This window comes from Apis cerana, linkage group LG1 (genome assembly GCF_029169275.1).
Source record: "Apis cerana isolate GH-2021 linkage group LG1, AcerK_1.0, whole genome shotgun sequence".
NCBI classification, from domain to species: Eukaryota; Metazoa; Arthropoda; class Insecta; order Hymenoptera; family Apidae; genus Apis; species Apis cerana.
The window spans coordinates 23,001,807-23,018,720 of NC_083852.1; the positions used below are offsets into that span (position 1 = coordinate 23,001,807).

General features: G+C 38.4%; 1 protein-coding gene and 1 long non-coding RNA gene across 6 annotated transcripts in view; one reads left to right on the plus strand and one right to left on the minus strand.

The window, feature by feature from the left end:
* The window catches only part of LOC108002049 (uncharacterized), an 83,513-nt gene that overhangs the window by 41,307 nt on the left and 25,292 nt on the right, over window positions 1-16,914 (plus strand). The window contains exons 3-4 of one of the 2 annotated variants that reach the window (XR_003698682.2): window positions 918-1,058; window positions 1,556-1,720. The exons of the other annotated variant lie outside the window; for it this stretch is intronic. This is a non-coding gene — a long non-coding RNA (uncharacterized LOC108002049). The remainder of the gene's footprint in view (window positions 1-917; window positions 1,059-1,555; window positions 1,721-16,914) is intronic. 2 annotated transcript variants of the gene reach the window in all.
* LOC108002046 (glutamate receptor ionotropic, kainate 2) overlaps window positions 1-16,914 on the minus strand; it is a 191,366-nt gene that overhangs the window by 13,468 nt on the left and 160,984 nt on the right. For 2 of the 4 annotated variants that reach the window (XM_017063419.3, XM_062087169.1), the window contains exons 8-13: window positions 10,906-10,926; window positions 10,282-10,434; window positions 5,425-5,646; window positions 2,373-2,664; window positions 1,566-1,704; window positions 738-875 (exon numbers count right to left, since the gene is read on the minus strand). In XM_017063419.3, coding sequence (XP_016918908.2) covers window positions 738-875; window positions 1,566-1,704; window positions 2,373-2,664; window positions 5,425-5,646; window positions 10,282-10,434; window positions 10,906-10,926 — 965 coding nt within the window. The remainder of the gene's footprint in view (window positions 1-737; window positions 876-1,565; window positions 1,705-2,372; window positions 2,665-5,424; window positions 5,647-10,281; window positions 10,435-10,905; window positions 10,927-16,914) is intronic. The other 2 variants (XM_062087170.1, XM_062087171.1) reach the window with 1 other exon arrangement.

The window sequence follows — 16,914 nt, forward strand, 5'->3', positions numbered from 1 at the left end:
TTTTTCCCCGTTTAATGAAAACTTTCCATCCCACTTCCTACTTTCCCGTTCTAAAGAGATTCTAGCACCACTACTTCGACTTCTTACTTTTAAGTTTACTCGACTTCTACTTCTTAACGCATTACGGGCATTATATTTCTTATCGTAGTCAGCAGCCAAGTTATTTTCTCGTTTCGTTTTACACCGTAACTGTACACTGCTTTAAAATATTCTAAAATCTACCTTCAAGATTTTCTCGTCTTAACGAAAATATTACGCACCGGCGAGATTCGATCAATCTCTCGAGCATCGCGTAAACCCGAAACAATCGATTCGCAATGGAACATCTGAAATCGGCCCCAACGAAATCGTTTCGTTGAATAATTCATCCATTCGTGGTCGTTCGCGAGACAAGGCGGATCCGGGGCGCTGTGCGTTCCGTTCGTAACGAGTAAATCGTTACCAAAGTGGATCGTCGGTTACCGATTTGCATGCACGATTTGCGCACGATCGACGACAGATCTCCGCCTGGAAGGCGGAGAGGAGGACAATTTCGGGATTGTCGTACACAACGAAATCACAAGCTCGACACGATAAACAAATTTGGAGAGAAGATTATGATCGAAAGTGAAACGGTTCGAAGAACGATTGAAATAAGAGAGAAAAAGAGACAAACGAAAGAAGAGAAAGGAAAAGAAAGAAAGAAAAAAAACAAAGGAAAATGATGAAGCGACCGTGATGCCAATCTAACGGCTTACTTGGGCAGAATGTCAGAGCCCTGCCGCATTAAGGATCCGATGGTGAACCACATGCAGTTGAGCAGCTTGAAGCGATTCTCCAGATGGTCCGGGTTTTTGTTGCACGGATGAGGATTGTACCACTCGTACGGGGTGAATCTAAACTGATCAACTCTAGACAACAGTCTGAATCCTTTTCAGATCGGATGCGCATCTATCTTCCATTCGGGATTCGTTCGCCATTTACGTATGAAGATTAACCGCGTCGACAGCGGAGAAAAAGAGGTCGGATGGAATGCGACAAGCCGGCGCGTGTAACTACGTATGCACGACTATCCACGTGTATGTATGTCTCTCTTCCTTCGTTTGTGTATCTGATCTTACGTTGCTTTTGTTCGCGTCGCCGGACTATCGTGTTCGACTCGAACAGTCGACCGTGAAATTAGACTCTCTCTACCTTCGAGAGAGGTAGGTACTCGACGAAAGTTAAACGAAAAAAAAAAGAAAAAAAAGCGACTAACAGAAATCTCTACGATATTTATTTTTTTTCTTTTTTGAGAGAATCTCGATCTCGTTTGGAACGTGACAACGTAGTATTCGTAGAAAAGATTTCTGTGAAAATTGTGATTATGAGGATGTCTTTAAAAAAAATTTCTTCTCGATGGATTATTAATTTGGTGGAGGAACGAGTGTTGGTTTCGCGTGTGAAATTTTTTTACTTGGCAAATTTCGCAAGTCGGATACACGATGGAAGCATACTAAGACTCAGAGATTTTTCGTATATCTGAAATTTCACCGGTGCCGGTAGAATATTTTTTATCAGAGTTTTTGTAAAATAGGTTCACTTGCCTGGCTAGTATGAAGAGCAGCACGGATACGCCTAGATAAGCTGTCGCCATATAAATCCAAACATCGAGGCTGAGCGGGCTGAGGAATGAGAAGAGATTCGGTGGCTGCTTTATAGGCTTACGATACAGTATGCTGATCCCTGAAAATTTCATACGGTATGTGTAAATCCATCGTGAAATTGGAACGCGAGGTGGGAAAAATGTATGGATGTATCATTTGTTAGACGTTATTGGGTAACTTATCTCGAAATGAAATTTTTAAAATATCGGGAATAATTTTTGAACCTCCCCCCCTGACGAAATTTCCCATATTAATCTCCAATTTGACAGCATTCAATGACACGTGACACGTTGGACTTTATTTTAAAACACATTCTATTAAAAAATTTTTCAAAACTGTTCCATCAACTGTTCCATAATTTGCCGCGTGTCGAATCTTTTTGTCGAACCATTGCGACAAAATTTTTTTGTATTATTAATCGCTTTGATTCGACGGTATCGAGCGACGAGAAATAAAACAGAGCAATGAAATTGTATTTTAAAATACATCAATCCTCTAGAAAAACTTTATCGAGAAACTATCCAATATTCCGTGCTCCCGCTGCTTTATAATTCCCGAACGAAAAATCGAATCTTTCCCCAGAGAAGGTACGACGAAGATATATATATATTTTTTTTACAAACGAAGAAAAAAGGATCACGGGACCCAATCAACCCTTTTTCGCGTATACAGGATTTCACGATCGTTAAACCAATTTAAGAGGGGGCGGTGAAGAGGGAATCGTAGATGAAACAGATCGCTGCTCACCCAGATTCATGAACGGCATGGTGAAGTCGACCGCCTGTTCCCGATCGTACGTGATGGTCAGATCCGCGATCGCTAGATCCGCCTTCTGATCCAACAGTTCTTTCATCATACCGTCCCACTCTTTCGTCTTTTTGTTGTAGGATCCGTAACGTTCGTCCGGCACCAGCCGGAACGTGTAATTGAAGCCGAGGATCTTCGATATCTCGTAAATCAAGTCGACGCTGTATCCCTCGAACTGTGCGTTTCCGACCAGCTTGTTGCTCGAAACTTTCCTCATGCAGTATGGGGCGCTCTGTATGGGGTAATGAGCTAGCCAATCAATAAATCGAATTCTCTCTTTCAGGCTGTGTATATCGTGTTTCTCGCGCGATACATAGAATTGGTTACGAATATTCGTATGAGGAAAGGCGGGGATGGCGATGAATATCGTGAATACTTTAAAAATGTGAAATGATTTTTTTTTTCGTACTTTATTTTCGAAGTTAAATTCGTTATCTTCACCGATCGATTAAACATTATCGAGTACTCGAGTGAAAATATCAAATAACGAGCAAGTGAGTAGCAGTAGAATATCATGCACGATATCATGTATCGTGAGAATTCAAAGTATCATCGCGAATAGCCTGTCAACTTGTAAAGAAACGAGACCCGTCGAGAAACTTAAATTGCATTCGAAAACGAGATTTCGAATATAAAAAAATTGTGAAGCGATTCCTTCTATGCCTGGTCGATACAGATTTACGGTACAAGGAGCAAGGATTGAAATTGATCGCACGAGCGATTGATTGCTCGCGATTGAAAGAGCTGTCGCATCGACGAAACTCCTTTCCCCGTGTAAAAGGATCGATGGAACGATAACCTGTGTGGAGAGTTGAAAAATTGCCGAGTTATTCGCGTGATTACGCGAATGCGCGGGTTTAGAATTCCGCGTGTTGACGCGTGTTCACGAGAGGCTACTACATGCCGCCACTCGCGTGAAATTTCGGCGGTGAAATTCGTGGAGGTTCGTGGAAATTGATGTGACGGACGTGGCGTGGCGTGGCGTCGATTTTTCGAAAAAAACTTGGTTAAAAAGTTGGCAACGCGAAAGGGGAAAAGGAAACTTGAACGTGACCAAAGTTCACGAAACTAGGAAGGAGTTTGTAAAAGTTCATTTATTAATATTGTCGGCGGATTTTCATGACGGCGCATTGTATTTTGTGAAACAAAGAGCAAGAAACTCTTCTTTTCCTTTTTAAAAATGGACATAATTCCATATTTAGAATTGCTAGATTATACATTTATTCCCGTAAGTAACTCGCAAGTTTTCTTCTAAATTTCATCAATTTCTCAAGATTCCGTCGCTCCTCCGGGAAATCTATAAAAAGATCATGCCCTCGTTAGCTTTTAATATCTCTAGGCCATCTAATGGCAGATTTAATGACAATCAGTATCGCTATTAGCGCGTCGAAACTTGAGCGCGACTTTGAAGAGGCAAATTAACACGATCCGTTAATTAAGTTCGAAGAGAAATCCGATTAATATTGCCGTAAATAAAGCACGCTTATTTTAAAACGGCCAAGTTGCACATTATTTAAAAATGAGAAAACGTTTCAACGATTCGAAAAACACGAGGATTTAAAGAACAAGTGATTTATTTTCCCAAACGTTCCTTTATAAAGAAAAAAAGAAAAAAAAAAGAAAACATGCACTTTTTCATCGAATCTAAAAATAATTATTCGTCCGAAATTTATCTTCCCGTATTATCGCGCTCTACACAGAAGTATAACTTGAGATTTCTAACTTCTATTAAATCCAAATCGGTTCAAAAACTGAGTCCAGTAATTAAAGGTTAACTCCTCGCCTCTTTAAACCCTCAACGACCACCCTTATCATCGCTCACCGTGAAATTCGACGTTTCCTTTAACCCAACGCTCTTCCCCTAAAAGGAACATCTGCCCGTTTAATATATTCGCGAGTACTGCATTACTCATCGTCGCAATTAGCCCGGGAATAAGTAAAAGCCAACCGGCCGACTCATCGTGAAAACTTCAATTAAATCGCGTATCTCTTTTCGGTTTCTCCTTCGTCTTCGCAAGAACAAGAGCAAGCAGAGAGCGAGAGAGGGGAAGAAAGGAATAGAGGGCAAGAGAGAGAGAGAGAGAGAGAGAAAGAGGAAAAAGCTAACGAGTTGGCGAGAAGGCGGCGAGAGAAAAAGGAAGAGGAAGTTACTCTCGGTTCCGGGTGGCGTTCGTTCGTCTCTGTTCCTGTTTCCTTTTCATTCCAGAAAAACAAATAGTCGAGATTTTAACGATACGCGAATGATTTACGCGGCCGCCACGTTGAAGCACGTTGAAGGACGTTGAAGAAGGGAACAAAATTTTTTTCCTTCTCTTTTCTAAATCCGATCTGGATGTGGAAAGCGGAGGAGACAGACGGGGGAGGAGAGAAACAGGGGAGATTGGAGGAAAATTACTTTAGTTGATTGAAACGAGGCTGAAATGTCGGGGGGTTGAAAAATTGAGAATTCCTGTCCGTGAATCCTGAAACCAACCGCGTATGTATTTTTCTGTTAATTCGCGTTTATTCAAATGTGTCGCTCGACAGCGCAGAGTCGAGGATTTGTATTCTATGGAAGAAAGAATATCGGTGTTACCATATATCTACACGTCTAGGAGGAATGAATCTAAGTAATAAAGTTTTTAATTAACGAATGGGTAATTAATTTAGCTATGAATGTAGAAATCTCGGTTTAAAAGATAGCGAGATAACGAGAATGTTACTCCAGCCTCCTAGATTTACGTGTAACCTAGATTTTTCTTTTGCGCCCCGACGCGCGGCGCGGGAGAAAAAATTTATGAGAATTTTTTTTCGTATAATAAATCTGGTACGTCATCTGTAATATTTAATTCTGGAATTATTAACACGCGCGAATTTTCTATGTGAATATTATGGTTTTCCGTGTTAGCCGAGGATAATTATTACATATCGTAATAATTATTTTATAATTAATTTATTAATTCTAATTTTAATACGTGACGTGTTTCGGGATTTAAAGTTTCGTATCACTCACCAGTATAGTCGTTACGATAAAAGTCTTATTTTGAAGATTCTCCACGATTTGAGTGTACTCCTCCTTGTAACTCCTCGTAAAATTTATTCCCTTCGTGCTGTTCCAGGTCCCTATCTTCTTCAACCCCTCTTTGTTGTTCAGCTCGATGATGTCGAGAATAAAATCTGATCGGAATCCCTGATGATCGAATTTGATAGTCCCTGTCAACCCTGTCATTTCAACCTAAAAGTATTTATACGTTTTATTATGTCTTTCAACAAAAAAAGGGGGGAAAAAAGATATTGGTAGAATTATTATTTTCACGGCGAGTTTTTACGCTGTTTTTCTCAATTCGAGTCTCTCCAAAAGTCAACTAGATTTACTCTATGTTTCTTTTAAGACGTATATATTTTATTACTCCACGAAGGCAAATATTCAGTTCGATATTTACGAGGTAAAGCAACTAGAAACGTTAAAATAAAGATGACAGGTTGATCGAACGAATACAATACGAACCACACGTTGACTATTCCGTATAATTAAACGTGAAATTCTAAAATTAGATTTAATCAACGAATCGCAAGCATACCTCGCGATTAAACTTTATACGTGATTTCAATCGTATTTTCCTTTTTCACTTTCATAAACTGAAGAAATCTGTCGTTCCCCCGATCTCAAATTTTCGAACAAGACACGATGTTTCTCATCGTCAGTTCAAATAACAAAGCAGTGCTGAATACTCTTCCAAAAATAACAGATCCTGTATAATTCGAGTCTAATTACCTACGATCACATTTCGCCAAACGCAGCCAACCAACGCGGCCTATCCATGTCTGAACGAATAGCACAAATTACCCATTATCGCGCGAATCGTTGTGTAACCGAACCTGATCGAATCGCGGCACGGCGATAAATTCAAGCGCGTAGTCAAGCAGCCGTACAAAATTAGCTAGAGGTTGCCATTACCTGCATAATTACCGGATCAGCTTTGATACGAATTTTCACCGGCAAATTGCATCTGCTTCGCTTTGGGCGGGAAAATGGCTCCTGTTCTCGGTTACACGCGGTATAATTAGCAATATCGAAGGTAGTGTCGAGGCGACAGTTGACAAGTATTTTTCTATCCGAGCGAGCGTTATTATATTCGGCCCACGCGAAACACTTCTGCTTCTGTTTTTCGTGAATTGCGTTTCATCGATAATAAAACTGACGGGAAATAGACAATTTAGTTAGTGCAAATAAATATAAAAAAAAAAGAGGAAAATACAGGTATTGCGATCGCGACTCGTTATTGGCTCGATTTGATTTTTTACTTTTTCCGTTTCATTACGCTATTAATTATAAGAATATCATACAAAATGTGAGAATTCTGAAAACGATATTTTCCTTTACAACAACGCTTCTTAATTAATTAACAAAAATCCAATCGAAAAAGTACATAGAACGTGTATACGTGTATGCATAATAATTGCGCTCTATATAGGTTCATCGTTCATTTCATATTCAAATCTCATATTTTGGATGTAATAACATGATTTCATAACATTGACGCTATTTATTTTTCTTTTTTTCGTTGAAAATTTCGTTGAAAATGAAATATACGCAATTATTCGAATTGGACGGAAAAGGATATCGGTTCGTTACGCGATTCGATTCGTAGAGAAGAAATCGGTTTTGCGCGCCAGGAACGTTTTCGATTTTCGTTTTATCGCGCTCCCAATTAAAATTGCTTGTTAGACAACAACAAAGCGGCGCAAAACTTTAACCATCGTTATCTCGAAATAGTTTTGGTGGCAAGCACTCGTAAGCTGAATCGTGGTAACTATTCTATCAGGAACTTTACGCTTAAGATACTGATGCTTTAAGCGATTAGGCTGCGAACATTAACGATATTCAAAACGGCCAGACTCCTAGAGTGCTGCATTATAGTTAATAATGCACTCGGATAGCTGTGTAAGCTCGTTAAAGATCATTTGCTACGTCAATTAATTATTATTTTCTGAGCGTTTTTATTTGTTCTCCTTTTTTTTCGAAACTAGATGTAAGTCGTTAAAAAATATACTTGAAATAAATTTTGATTCATAAGAATAAAATTCGAAAACGTCTCTTTTTCCATTCGAAATCGTTGTTTCGAAGTAATTTCACGGTCCGTCAAATTTCAAATCTAAATTCTCGATACTGCAATATTCCGATATACCAAATTCCAATATTCCGAAAGGAATAATCATCGTCTTCCAATTAATAATCTTGCTATCACTTCCGTCCAAGAGGGTTCAATTCACCTTCTACAAGTTCGGGTTACTCGGTCAGGATTTGAACTTCGGCCAACCGTGTCCCTAGTAGATTCGTAGACGTCACGAACGTCATCATAGATTCACGGTCGCAAAACCACCAACCATAATTTGTCAACGGAAGGACGGCTTCGTTTAACCCGGAACGTAACTTTCCATTGTTCGACGAACAATCGCGAACAGTTGGAGGGAAATGTCCGTGTCACCCTTGCGATTCTCCTTAATTCACGACTGAGAATCCTCTTTCTTTTTCCAAGAATAACAAAATTACTATTTCTTCTTCCTCTTTTTTTTACTATAATAATTATTCCAACTATATCCGAGTATAAACGCAAGATGTCCGGAATCAGATGAAAGTTAAAAGAAGATTAAAGAAGATTCGTCGCAAATTAATCGATGATAATTTACACGTATGGAGAGAAGATATAATATCTTGGAATTAAACGACACAAATTGTCGTCACAGTATTCTCCGTTCTTCCATCAACTGGACTTTCGATTAAACTTCTAATTATTCGTCTAATCCTTAAACATATACACTCATATACCGGTCCAATCATCCCCCGTTCCTCTCGATACACTCTCCAATATTTTCCACGGGCAAATAAGTTTCTCAATTTACCAAATACACATCTCGAGCCAAGTGTGGCGCGTGGATAGTATGGAAAGGCACACTTTCCATAATTCCGCGCCGTGTTTGCATTTACACACGACGGTATTCGCGGCGTTCGTTAATAAACACAGGATCCCTCTCGCAGGCAGAGAGGGACAGTGCGATTAAACATATCGTTATAATGGCTTATTACGTTACCGGGACGGTCGATCGATGCCCACAATTCCGCGAAATTAATTTCCCCCTTCTGCGCGATAAACCTACTACCCTCCTCTTCTATCGCTCTCTCCCTCCCTCTCGCTCTCTCTATCCGCGTTCGCATCGATAGAGAAACGCAGCAAACATTCGCAAGATACTTATCGATAACGGAACGGAATTATTGCATATCAATTTGCGCGAATACGTTTTTGTCGCGATGAGCTCGGTTTCGAAACGGTTCCCACCACCACCGACAAACCTCTAATTACGCGGCGGTGCAATTAGGTCGGTCGCACGCGGCTCGACTTGTATCCCTCTTTGCATATTTCGTGCCAAGATTTTTTCTCGCCCGGGAAAAAGATGTCTCGATCGTACGTGTTGACCGTTCCAGTGTATATATATATATATATATATATATATATATATATATATATATATATATTCTCCGTTTTAATGTCAGATAGGTGTGCAGATATGCATTTTTCGGAAAATAGTTGGACGTCGCGGTTCACCGGTTTCAGATCGCGAGGATGATAACGGAGAATGCATTGGTTACTGTGTTATAGAATAGTGAATATGTATGAGGTATAGAAAAGAGTAAATTGGTGGAAGATTCTTTTTTTTTTCTCTCTCTCCTTTTTTCCCCCCCAATGTTTGCATTGCGGTTTGGTTCGAATCGGTTTGGTTTTTGGGCGTGATTGATTTTAGAATTGATCTTTATGATTTTTTTATATTCGAACGAATATTTTTTTGTGGTTCTCGAAAAAATATATATAATTATGCAAGGGAGAATTTTTCAATAGCATCGATTTTTATTGTTAAATTAATTTTATATTATTTCTATTATTGTAAAGAATATATTATATCTAGTTTCGAAATATATTTTGATTGAGGTAAATCCAAACGAAAAAAGATAATTAAATTACGTGGAATAATGTAAAAATTTTAGTGAAAAAGATATAAAAAAGAAAAAAAGAATAGCCGGTTAACGTATCAATTATAAATTTAAATATTCACTTTTTTCCCCGCTGAAAAAATCCCGATTTCGATAAAATACGAGAAACGAGATAATAAGTCATAAGTGGCGAATGAAAATCTCAATTTACACGAAAATGGTTTGAGCGTGACAAATTATCTCTAATTTCGCGAAATTAAGTGATTTCGTCGCAAATTGCGTTTTTCAATTTTGAAAATTTTACCGAGATTTCATTATTCCCCGCGAGAATAATGCGATGGTTTGAAGAGTGTTATAGCAAAGCCCGCGAAAAAGGAGGGAAACGGGCGAAAAAATAAATAAAAAAAAAAAAAATAGCTGCAACGTTCGAAAGCAACCAAGTTAATCTGAGAATTTCCTCGTCCCATTGCACCATTTCTTTTTTCTTCTTCTCTTTACGCCAATTACGTCATAGGCTCCCATCGGAACGTCATCGTGACGTGAACATCGTTTCCTGGACCATCGTTCCACTCGTTTTCAATTGGATCTTTTCCAACGATATCGCGATAGAATTAAGGCACCAATGGAATTTTCTCCCCCTATACTCCTTTTCACATGCGACATCGTATAAAGCAGACTCTCTTTGAACGTCTTTCTCGTCGAACAATCGTGGGAATATCGCGACAGATTTTTCTTCCATTTTCCTTTGGAACAAATGGAACTGAAGAGAAAAATAAGATTCCTCGCGCACGTTAAATCTATTTCTCATAGATGCGTTTTAGCTTTGGCGATGCTACGTGATTTTTGATGATTTTTCACGTATCATATCGCTTAAATACTTACGATTTTCATATAATTGATGAGCGAATATCCGTGAGGCCAGGTATCGGTCGACTCGCAGGAGAGTGGCTTGATGTCGATTTGCTGGGACGTATCCAAATCGTGCAATGCTTTCGCGAATAGGTGCACAGCGTCGTACATTAACGATGTTTCAGTCTAGAAAACAAACGATAAAAAAATATAATAATTTAATAGCTTAAAGATGAAATAAAATGGACAATCGGATAGGAAGTATTTTTCAATTTGATCGTAACGAAAGCTTTATCAACGTTTAACTTTCGTTTTTGTTTCCAAGCCATTTAAATTGTTTCTCGAATCGTGAATTAAAAAAGCCACTTCACGTTATCGCTCCGTTTCGGATATAGGCAATATTTTCACAGGATTTTACGAGAGCATTCTACAGACATTTATCTTTATAATAGATCTGGAAAATCACATCTATTTCGCGCGCATGTACAACGAGATTGCTCGTTTGATAGTTAAGGCAAAATTAATTTAAGTTGAAAATTCCGAGGAAAAATTTTCAATAAATCTTACGGATAATTAACTTGGAATGTCTATGAAAATTTATACTATTTTCTTTTATATTTATGGTTCTACTGCATAATATTAAATAATAGTTCTTACCTTTATGCAGGTGAGGTTGTTCTGCTCCACGTAAACATGAAACAAAATATTAATAAATATAATAAAATACGAAATATTAATTTTTAAAATAATTTGATTACAAAATCTTAGTTTCACAACTATTATTGTAGAATTACAACTAAAAATTCATAATAAATATTAATTTCTTTAACCATTCGATTATTTTAAAATTATAAAAAGTATTCTTCTTCTTTTTGTCTCAGAAATTTGTATTTGTTTCTTTAATAAATCTGCATCATTGTAAAAAAGCACATTCTAAACGAGAATATTCTCTCGTTCAATCATACTATTGTTAAAAAATTTCGAATCAAAACTAACCGACAGTTTTTATTATTGTTATGAAGAATGAGAAACATATTTCATTCGGAATAAATCGAAAAAATGTTAGAAATAAACGATTGTTAATTTTTTTTGCGCATTCGATCAAGGATTAATTGCCTTTCGATGCGAGTAATCGTGAGTAGAATGCGGCAAATGAGAACGTTTATCATGGAAAATGATCACGAATCGTGGGATAAATACGACGAATAACAGACATTTCCTGCCTGTACTTAGAATTGTCGATAGCAACACGCGCGTACTAATTTATCAGTAATTCGACAAGATACACTGATCAATTGTCACGTGCACACGATCCTATTTAATTAATGCGATTTTGTTAAATTGGCGTCCTCGATATCCGAGTAGACGCGAAAATCGAAACTTTCTAAAAATTATGTATTTGTAATGACATCGATTTAATATTGGCCGTTGAACTGCAATTTGATGCGACATTTGCATTTGAAATTTATAATTTGTAGGAGACAGAATTCAAATAGATCGTAAACAGAAGGGGATTCGACACACGTTTGAGAGAAAAAATAAAACAAACGACCAATTTTATTTGTATTATTTTAATTTTGACAATTCGTTTCGTTACAATAATTCGATCGTTTTGTTTCGATATTATTACTTTTTACACACTCGCTATTTCTTTATTATCACAAACACTGTTACAAACTACTACTATTTTCCTTTGACACCATGTTAGGTATCGCTTGGAGAAACGAGTTGCTTGAATTTAAACATCGACGTCAAATTAAATAACTCGTCTTGCGAGCACCATCGACTAAAAGACAAGCAACTTGACTTATAGGAACATCGCGAAGTCAAATAAGCCTCGATTAAGTTGAACGATAAATGTAATAACAATATGTAAAAATGTTCGAAACATTGGAAATGGAAAGAAGCTTAAAACGTGTAGTTAGCACATCGAACATCGGTTAGTTCTTTTGTCGAGCGAGCAACGTCGTATCGACGTTACACAAAAGGTAGACCAATAGCCGATGGTCATAAAGGAAATTCGCGGAACAGTCGAAGGGCAAATTGAATTTGGCGGGCGTCGATACACCGTCGATCGGTGAATAGCGAGAGGTGAATCGAGTTCTAACCGGCGTGGAAGCTTCCACGAATTGTTCGATAAAAAGGGACGAGAATTTTTATCGAAACAATACACGCACGAAATGCACGCGGATTGCTTATTATCGGATTCCATTCGGTTCAATCGGTTGGCCTACGCCGTCACTCTGACAGCTTCTTTTTTATCGATCGAGCGATCTAAATTCCGATCAACTTTTCCAGATCCGTCTCTGTTCGCGAGCATAAGTGGCCTCGAGATTTATTTGCCATGTATTCGGAGAAAATCTTTCGTTATTAACGGTCACTGAACCCCATTAAACCAAATAAAAAAATTCTAGGATGATGCTGACTAGATGGCTGCCTTTGATGTTTAAACTCTATATATATTAAGCTATCCTAGCCCAGCAGAAATGTAACGTGATCTTAAATCGAAGGATGAAATAATCAGTCTCTGATTATCATCGAATCTTTATGCGATATTGACCACTTTGATTCGAGAGATTTCCTCGAACTTGAGGATATCGCGAGGACCCTTCATTAAAAATTAAGGAAAAATCTAATTAAAACTTCGCTGTGAACGATTCGTGATACTTTGATCGCCGGATACGACAAATGGATAGTTTCTTTGTAACAACGTATCTGACACGATCATCTACATTACGAGAGATCCAGTTCTCGTACAGACACGCGTACCCCACTTGTAATGCACTTATCGTTAAGAAAATATACCACTTGTTACGACATCTGTCGAAGAGCATTCTACACACACACTCATCGAGTACCACCAACAACACTATCGCGAGCGCGAACAGCGTCTATCTGATTAATTTTCAACGATACTTATCTCGACTCTCTGTTCATTGAATTACATATTGGGAAAATAATTACAATGCGAAAAACAATTCTCGCGAATTAATTTTCCGAGACTATTCAATTATTTCGTCGAGATGAATCGACTTATCCCGACGTCTTATCCATCCGATGAAAGGGTTGAAATATATACGAGTTTACCTTCGAAAACAATTTCCACTTTTCTGAAAGAAAATTGTTTTCCTTTTATTAGACCAAGTATCGTAACTGGTTACCAAGCAAGCTCCTTCCAACCGCGATCTCTCCTCTTTCGACGCTCTAAGATCGGTCACGTACCATCATTTACTCACATCCGCTCAATTTTCCCGCATCCATGTGCACGTATTTACATACTCGTCGGCGCTCGCCTAGCCGGCGACTCGCGCGGAATCGCTAATACCCTCTCCTCTCTCGCTGCAGCAACCTTCGCTGCTCGTTTTCATCCACGATCTCCGATCCTCTTCTTCCCTTCTCTCGATCCATTTTCACCCCTCCTCCTTAGTTTCACGAGTAACAACTTTCTGTTACCGTGTAATTGAACTGAATTACAGCGAACAATAATCGCGATTTCGTATTCGCCGAACCATTCGCCCTGTTTCTCCACGCCGATCGAGATCCTCTTCGAATCGTGAAATTAGAACGGTTTTTATTACTTTTATATTTTCTTCTTATTATCATTCTTTTACTTCTTCTTCTTTTTCTTTTTCTTCCTTTTTCTCGTCTTTTCGAACGCGGATCTTTAAATCGGAGGCAGCGTGGAAAGGATCTTTCTCGCGAGATAAATCGGGTTAATTGTACGTGGAAAGAATACAAACTTCTTTGGTTCTCTCTCGTCACGGGTGGAGCGGCAACTTTCTTGAATGTTCAATGAATAAATCAGTCCAGTTATGAAGAGTAGCTCTCTAACCCGAGACAAGTTCGTCCGAGGACTTCCACTTGAATATCCTTTTTCGCGGAGTTTTCCACGGCGGGAACGTGGCCTGGCCCTCTTCCCAGCAATAACGGATGAGATGTCGGCCGGTGCAAATTATTTCCTCTTTTCTCGCAACGATGAATTTCAATCGCGACGATTCTCGAGCGGAGTCGATGAGTGTTGATCGATCTTCTTTCTCTCCTCTTGTGCGATTAAAGGAAAGGTACGGAAAATCCATATTTAAAGAAACTGGATCTCCTCTCCATTAAAATTAGTTATAAAAAAAAAAATCCGTCCAAAGCTAGAAATTAAAATTAATAATAAAATTGAATTGATTTTGGAAGATTGTATACACGAGGAAAGAACGATTTCTTATCTCTATCTTCAAAAGAATTACCCTATTTCTCTTCCATCCTGCTAAACGCGACCCGTAATAAATTCTTTCGAGGAAGAATACCCAGCCTTCGATTGCCTTTTCCCATAAGAAGAAGGAGTCTTTGTAAGTGACCGCGACGTGGGGTCTTTTTATCGCGGCTTCCGGGTGCGTGGCATGAATCGATATCCACTGCTGTCCCGTTGACAAAAGGATGATTCCTTTTCGAGAAAGAAGAGAATAAACCCGATTCGCTCGTCGAAAACGAGATTGTCCTCTTCGAAGAAACGATTGCCGAGGCGCCGAATTTTTTTAACGAAGTTTTGGACGGGAAACAAAAAGAGAAAGGGAAAAGAAAGAAAGAAAGAAAGAAAGAAAGAAGGAAGGAAGGAAAGAAAAAAGGGCATCCTCAAGTGCGCGGCCATCGGTGACTAGAGACTTCCGTGGGGGGTCGTTTTCTTCGCGTTATGAACGGGTCAGGGATCAAACAAGCGTGCCTCCACGGGGGAAAGAAATGAATGGAGGGTATAGGAAAAGGCAGAAAGGCCGTAGGTAAAAAGATATAAAGCTCGGCAACCTTAGAATCCCCCGGGGTGCCTTCCAGCGGTTCCAGAGAGCCTCCATTATTTAACCCCTCTCTCACACTAGCAGCCAGGCTCCGGTGATCTCGTTCAATTGTTTGCGCTTTCATAGGTGAACCTGTGTGATCTTATTTTCCGCGTTTCCATCGCCGATGCCCGGCCTTATCCAAAGGGAGCCCTCCCTACCCAGTTGGGATACCTTCGGGGTATTCGTCTAATTGAAGAAAGAGTGATATATACATATATATACGAAATTTTTGTTTTTCCATAATTTTGGATTTGTCTATAGAAATATACATGTATCTGCGTTTCGCGATCGCGAGATGTCAGATCGTTATCGAATCTTTTAATCGAAGAAAAATATATATATAAAGTTTTATATAGATATGAAGTGATAAAATTTGTGCTCCCTGTGTTTTTAAATTTGGATAAAATTGAATCTATATAGAAAAAATATATATCCTTCTTACCATACCGAGATATTTCGTCGTTGATTCTTTCAATCGCCATGCTCGAGGTGATGTGCGAACGAAATTAGATTTCGAAGAAAAACGTTAAGATCAAATCCGCATCTGCCTCGGTGTATTTAGAGTAGTCGGTTGCAAAAAAAAAAAAAAGTTTGGCTTGGAAGTTTGCGAGAACGTGCGAGAGCGCCGATGCAATTTAACCTTTTTAAGGTGGTGGAACGCTCGCGACAGATGTTGCTTCCCACCGGGATGCCGAACGTCCAAATCCGCTGCTCAACTTTTCCGCGGTTCATGCCAGATGCGCGCAATGATATAATCTGCCTTCGTGATGCCGGCTCACGATTCGTCCGAACAACCGCCAATTAACTGCGTAATCCGGAACTTGTTTGCGTTTCGCGCCTGATAGTTGGAAGAAGAAATATCCTATGTGTTGCGACGAAAATGAAACGGATATGGATGTGGATATGGGAGGGAGTAACTGTATAATTTATTATATTTAATATATATATAACTGTATAACTTATATAACAGAAAAAGAAAGAAATTTTTTTTATAATTGGAAAGCGATGAAAGAGGATATATAAGTGTGAACTATTAAATTTTTATTTACGTTTTGTCTTGAGAGAAATTTTTATCACCGGATGAAACAACGTAAAATACCTCTTTTATATGTATATAAAGGACAAATTTTAAAATGTTTTTTATTTTTTTTTTCCTTTTTTTTTTTATGAAGTAGAAAATTCTCTCGATAAAATGTGAAATAAAATGTCGAATAGGGGAGCCACCATTCTTTCACGGACAATTGTATCATCGATCGATTTTAGTAATTCTCCTCGTCGCATTTCACCAATCGAAGCAAACAGAGAAAATAGGGGCTATCTAATGGGAGTACAAGCGCATGAGTACATACGTATATGTATATATATATATATTACACATTCGCACACGTACGCGTAATTCGATGTCATTTCGTTAGCGGGTTTATATGTGGCAGAGTGAGGAACATACTAAGAGGAAGTAGGTAAATTGCATAGGCAATTTCCGCAACGAAACTCTCAATCGAGTACCACAATTGGCTACTGGAATTTCGATGGTCCACAGAAGTAACAAAATGCAAAACGCTATTCTTTTTCCTTAATTTTTCACAATCGTAAAGTATTTCGCATACGTCGAATATATATGGAAATAAAAATTTTACAAAATTATCGAAACGTGGCAAACTATATGATATTCTCCTAAATATGCATTTTTGCCTATATAAAAAAAAGAAATTTTTCTTCATCATTACTAAGGAAAAAATAAAATAAAATAAACGAAGAACGAATCGTTAAATTGCTCTCGATAGAATTATCGCAATTTCTCGAGGAGAAGAAAGTCTTCTTACCACTTATTCTTCTGACGATAAAG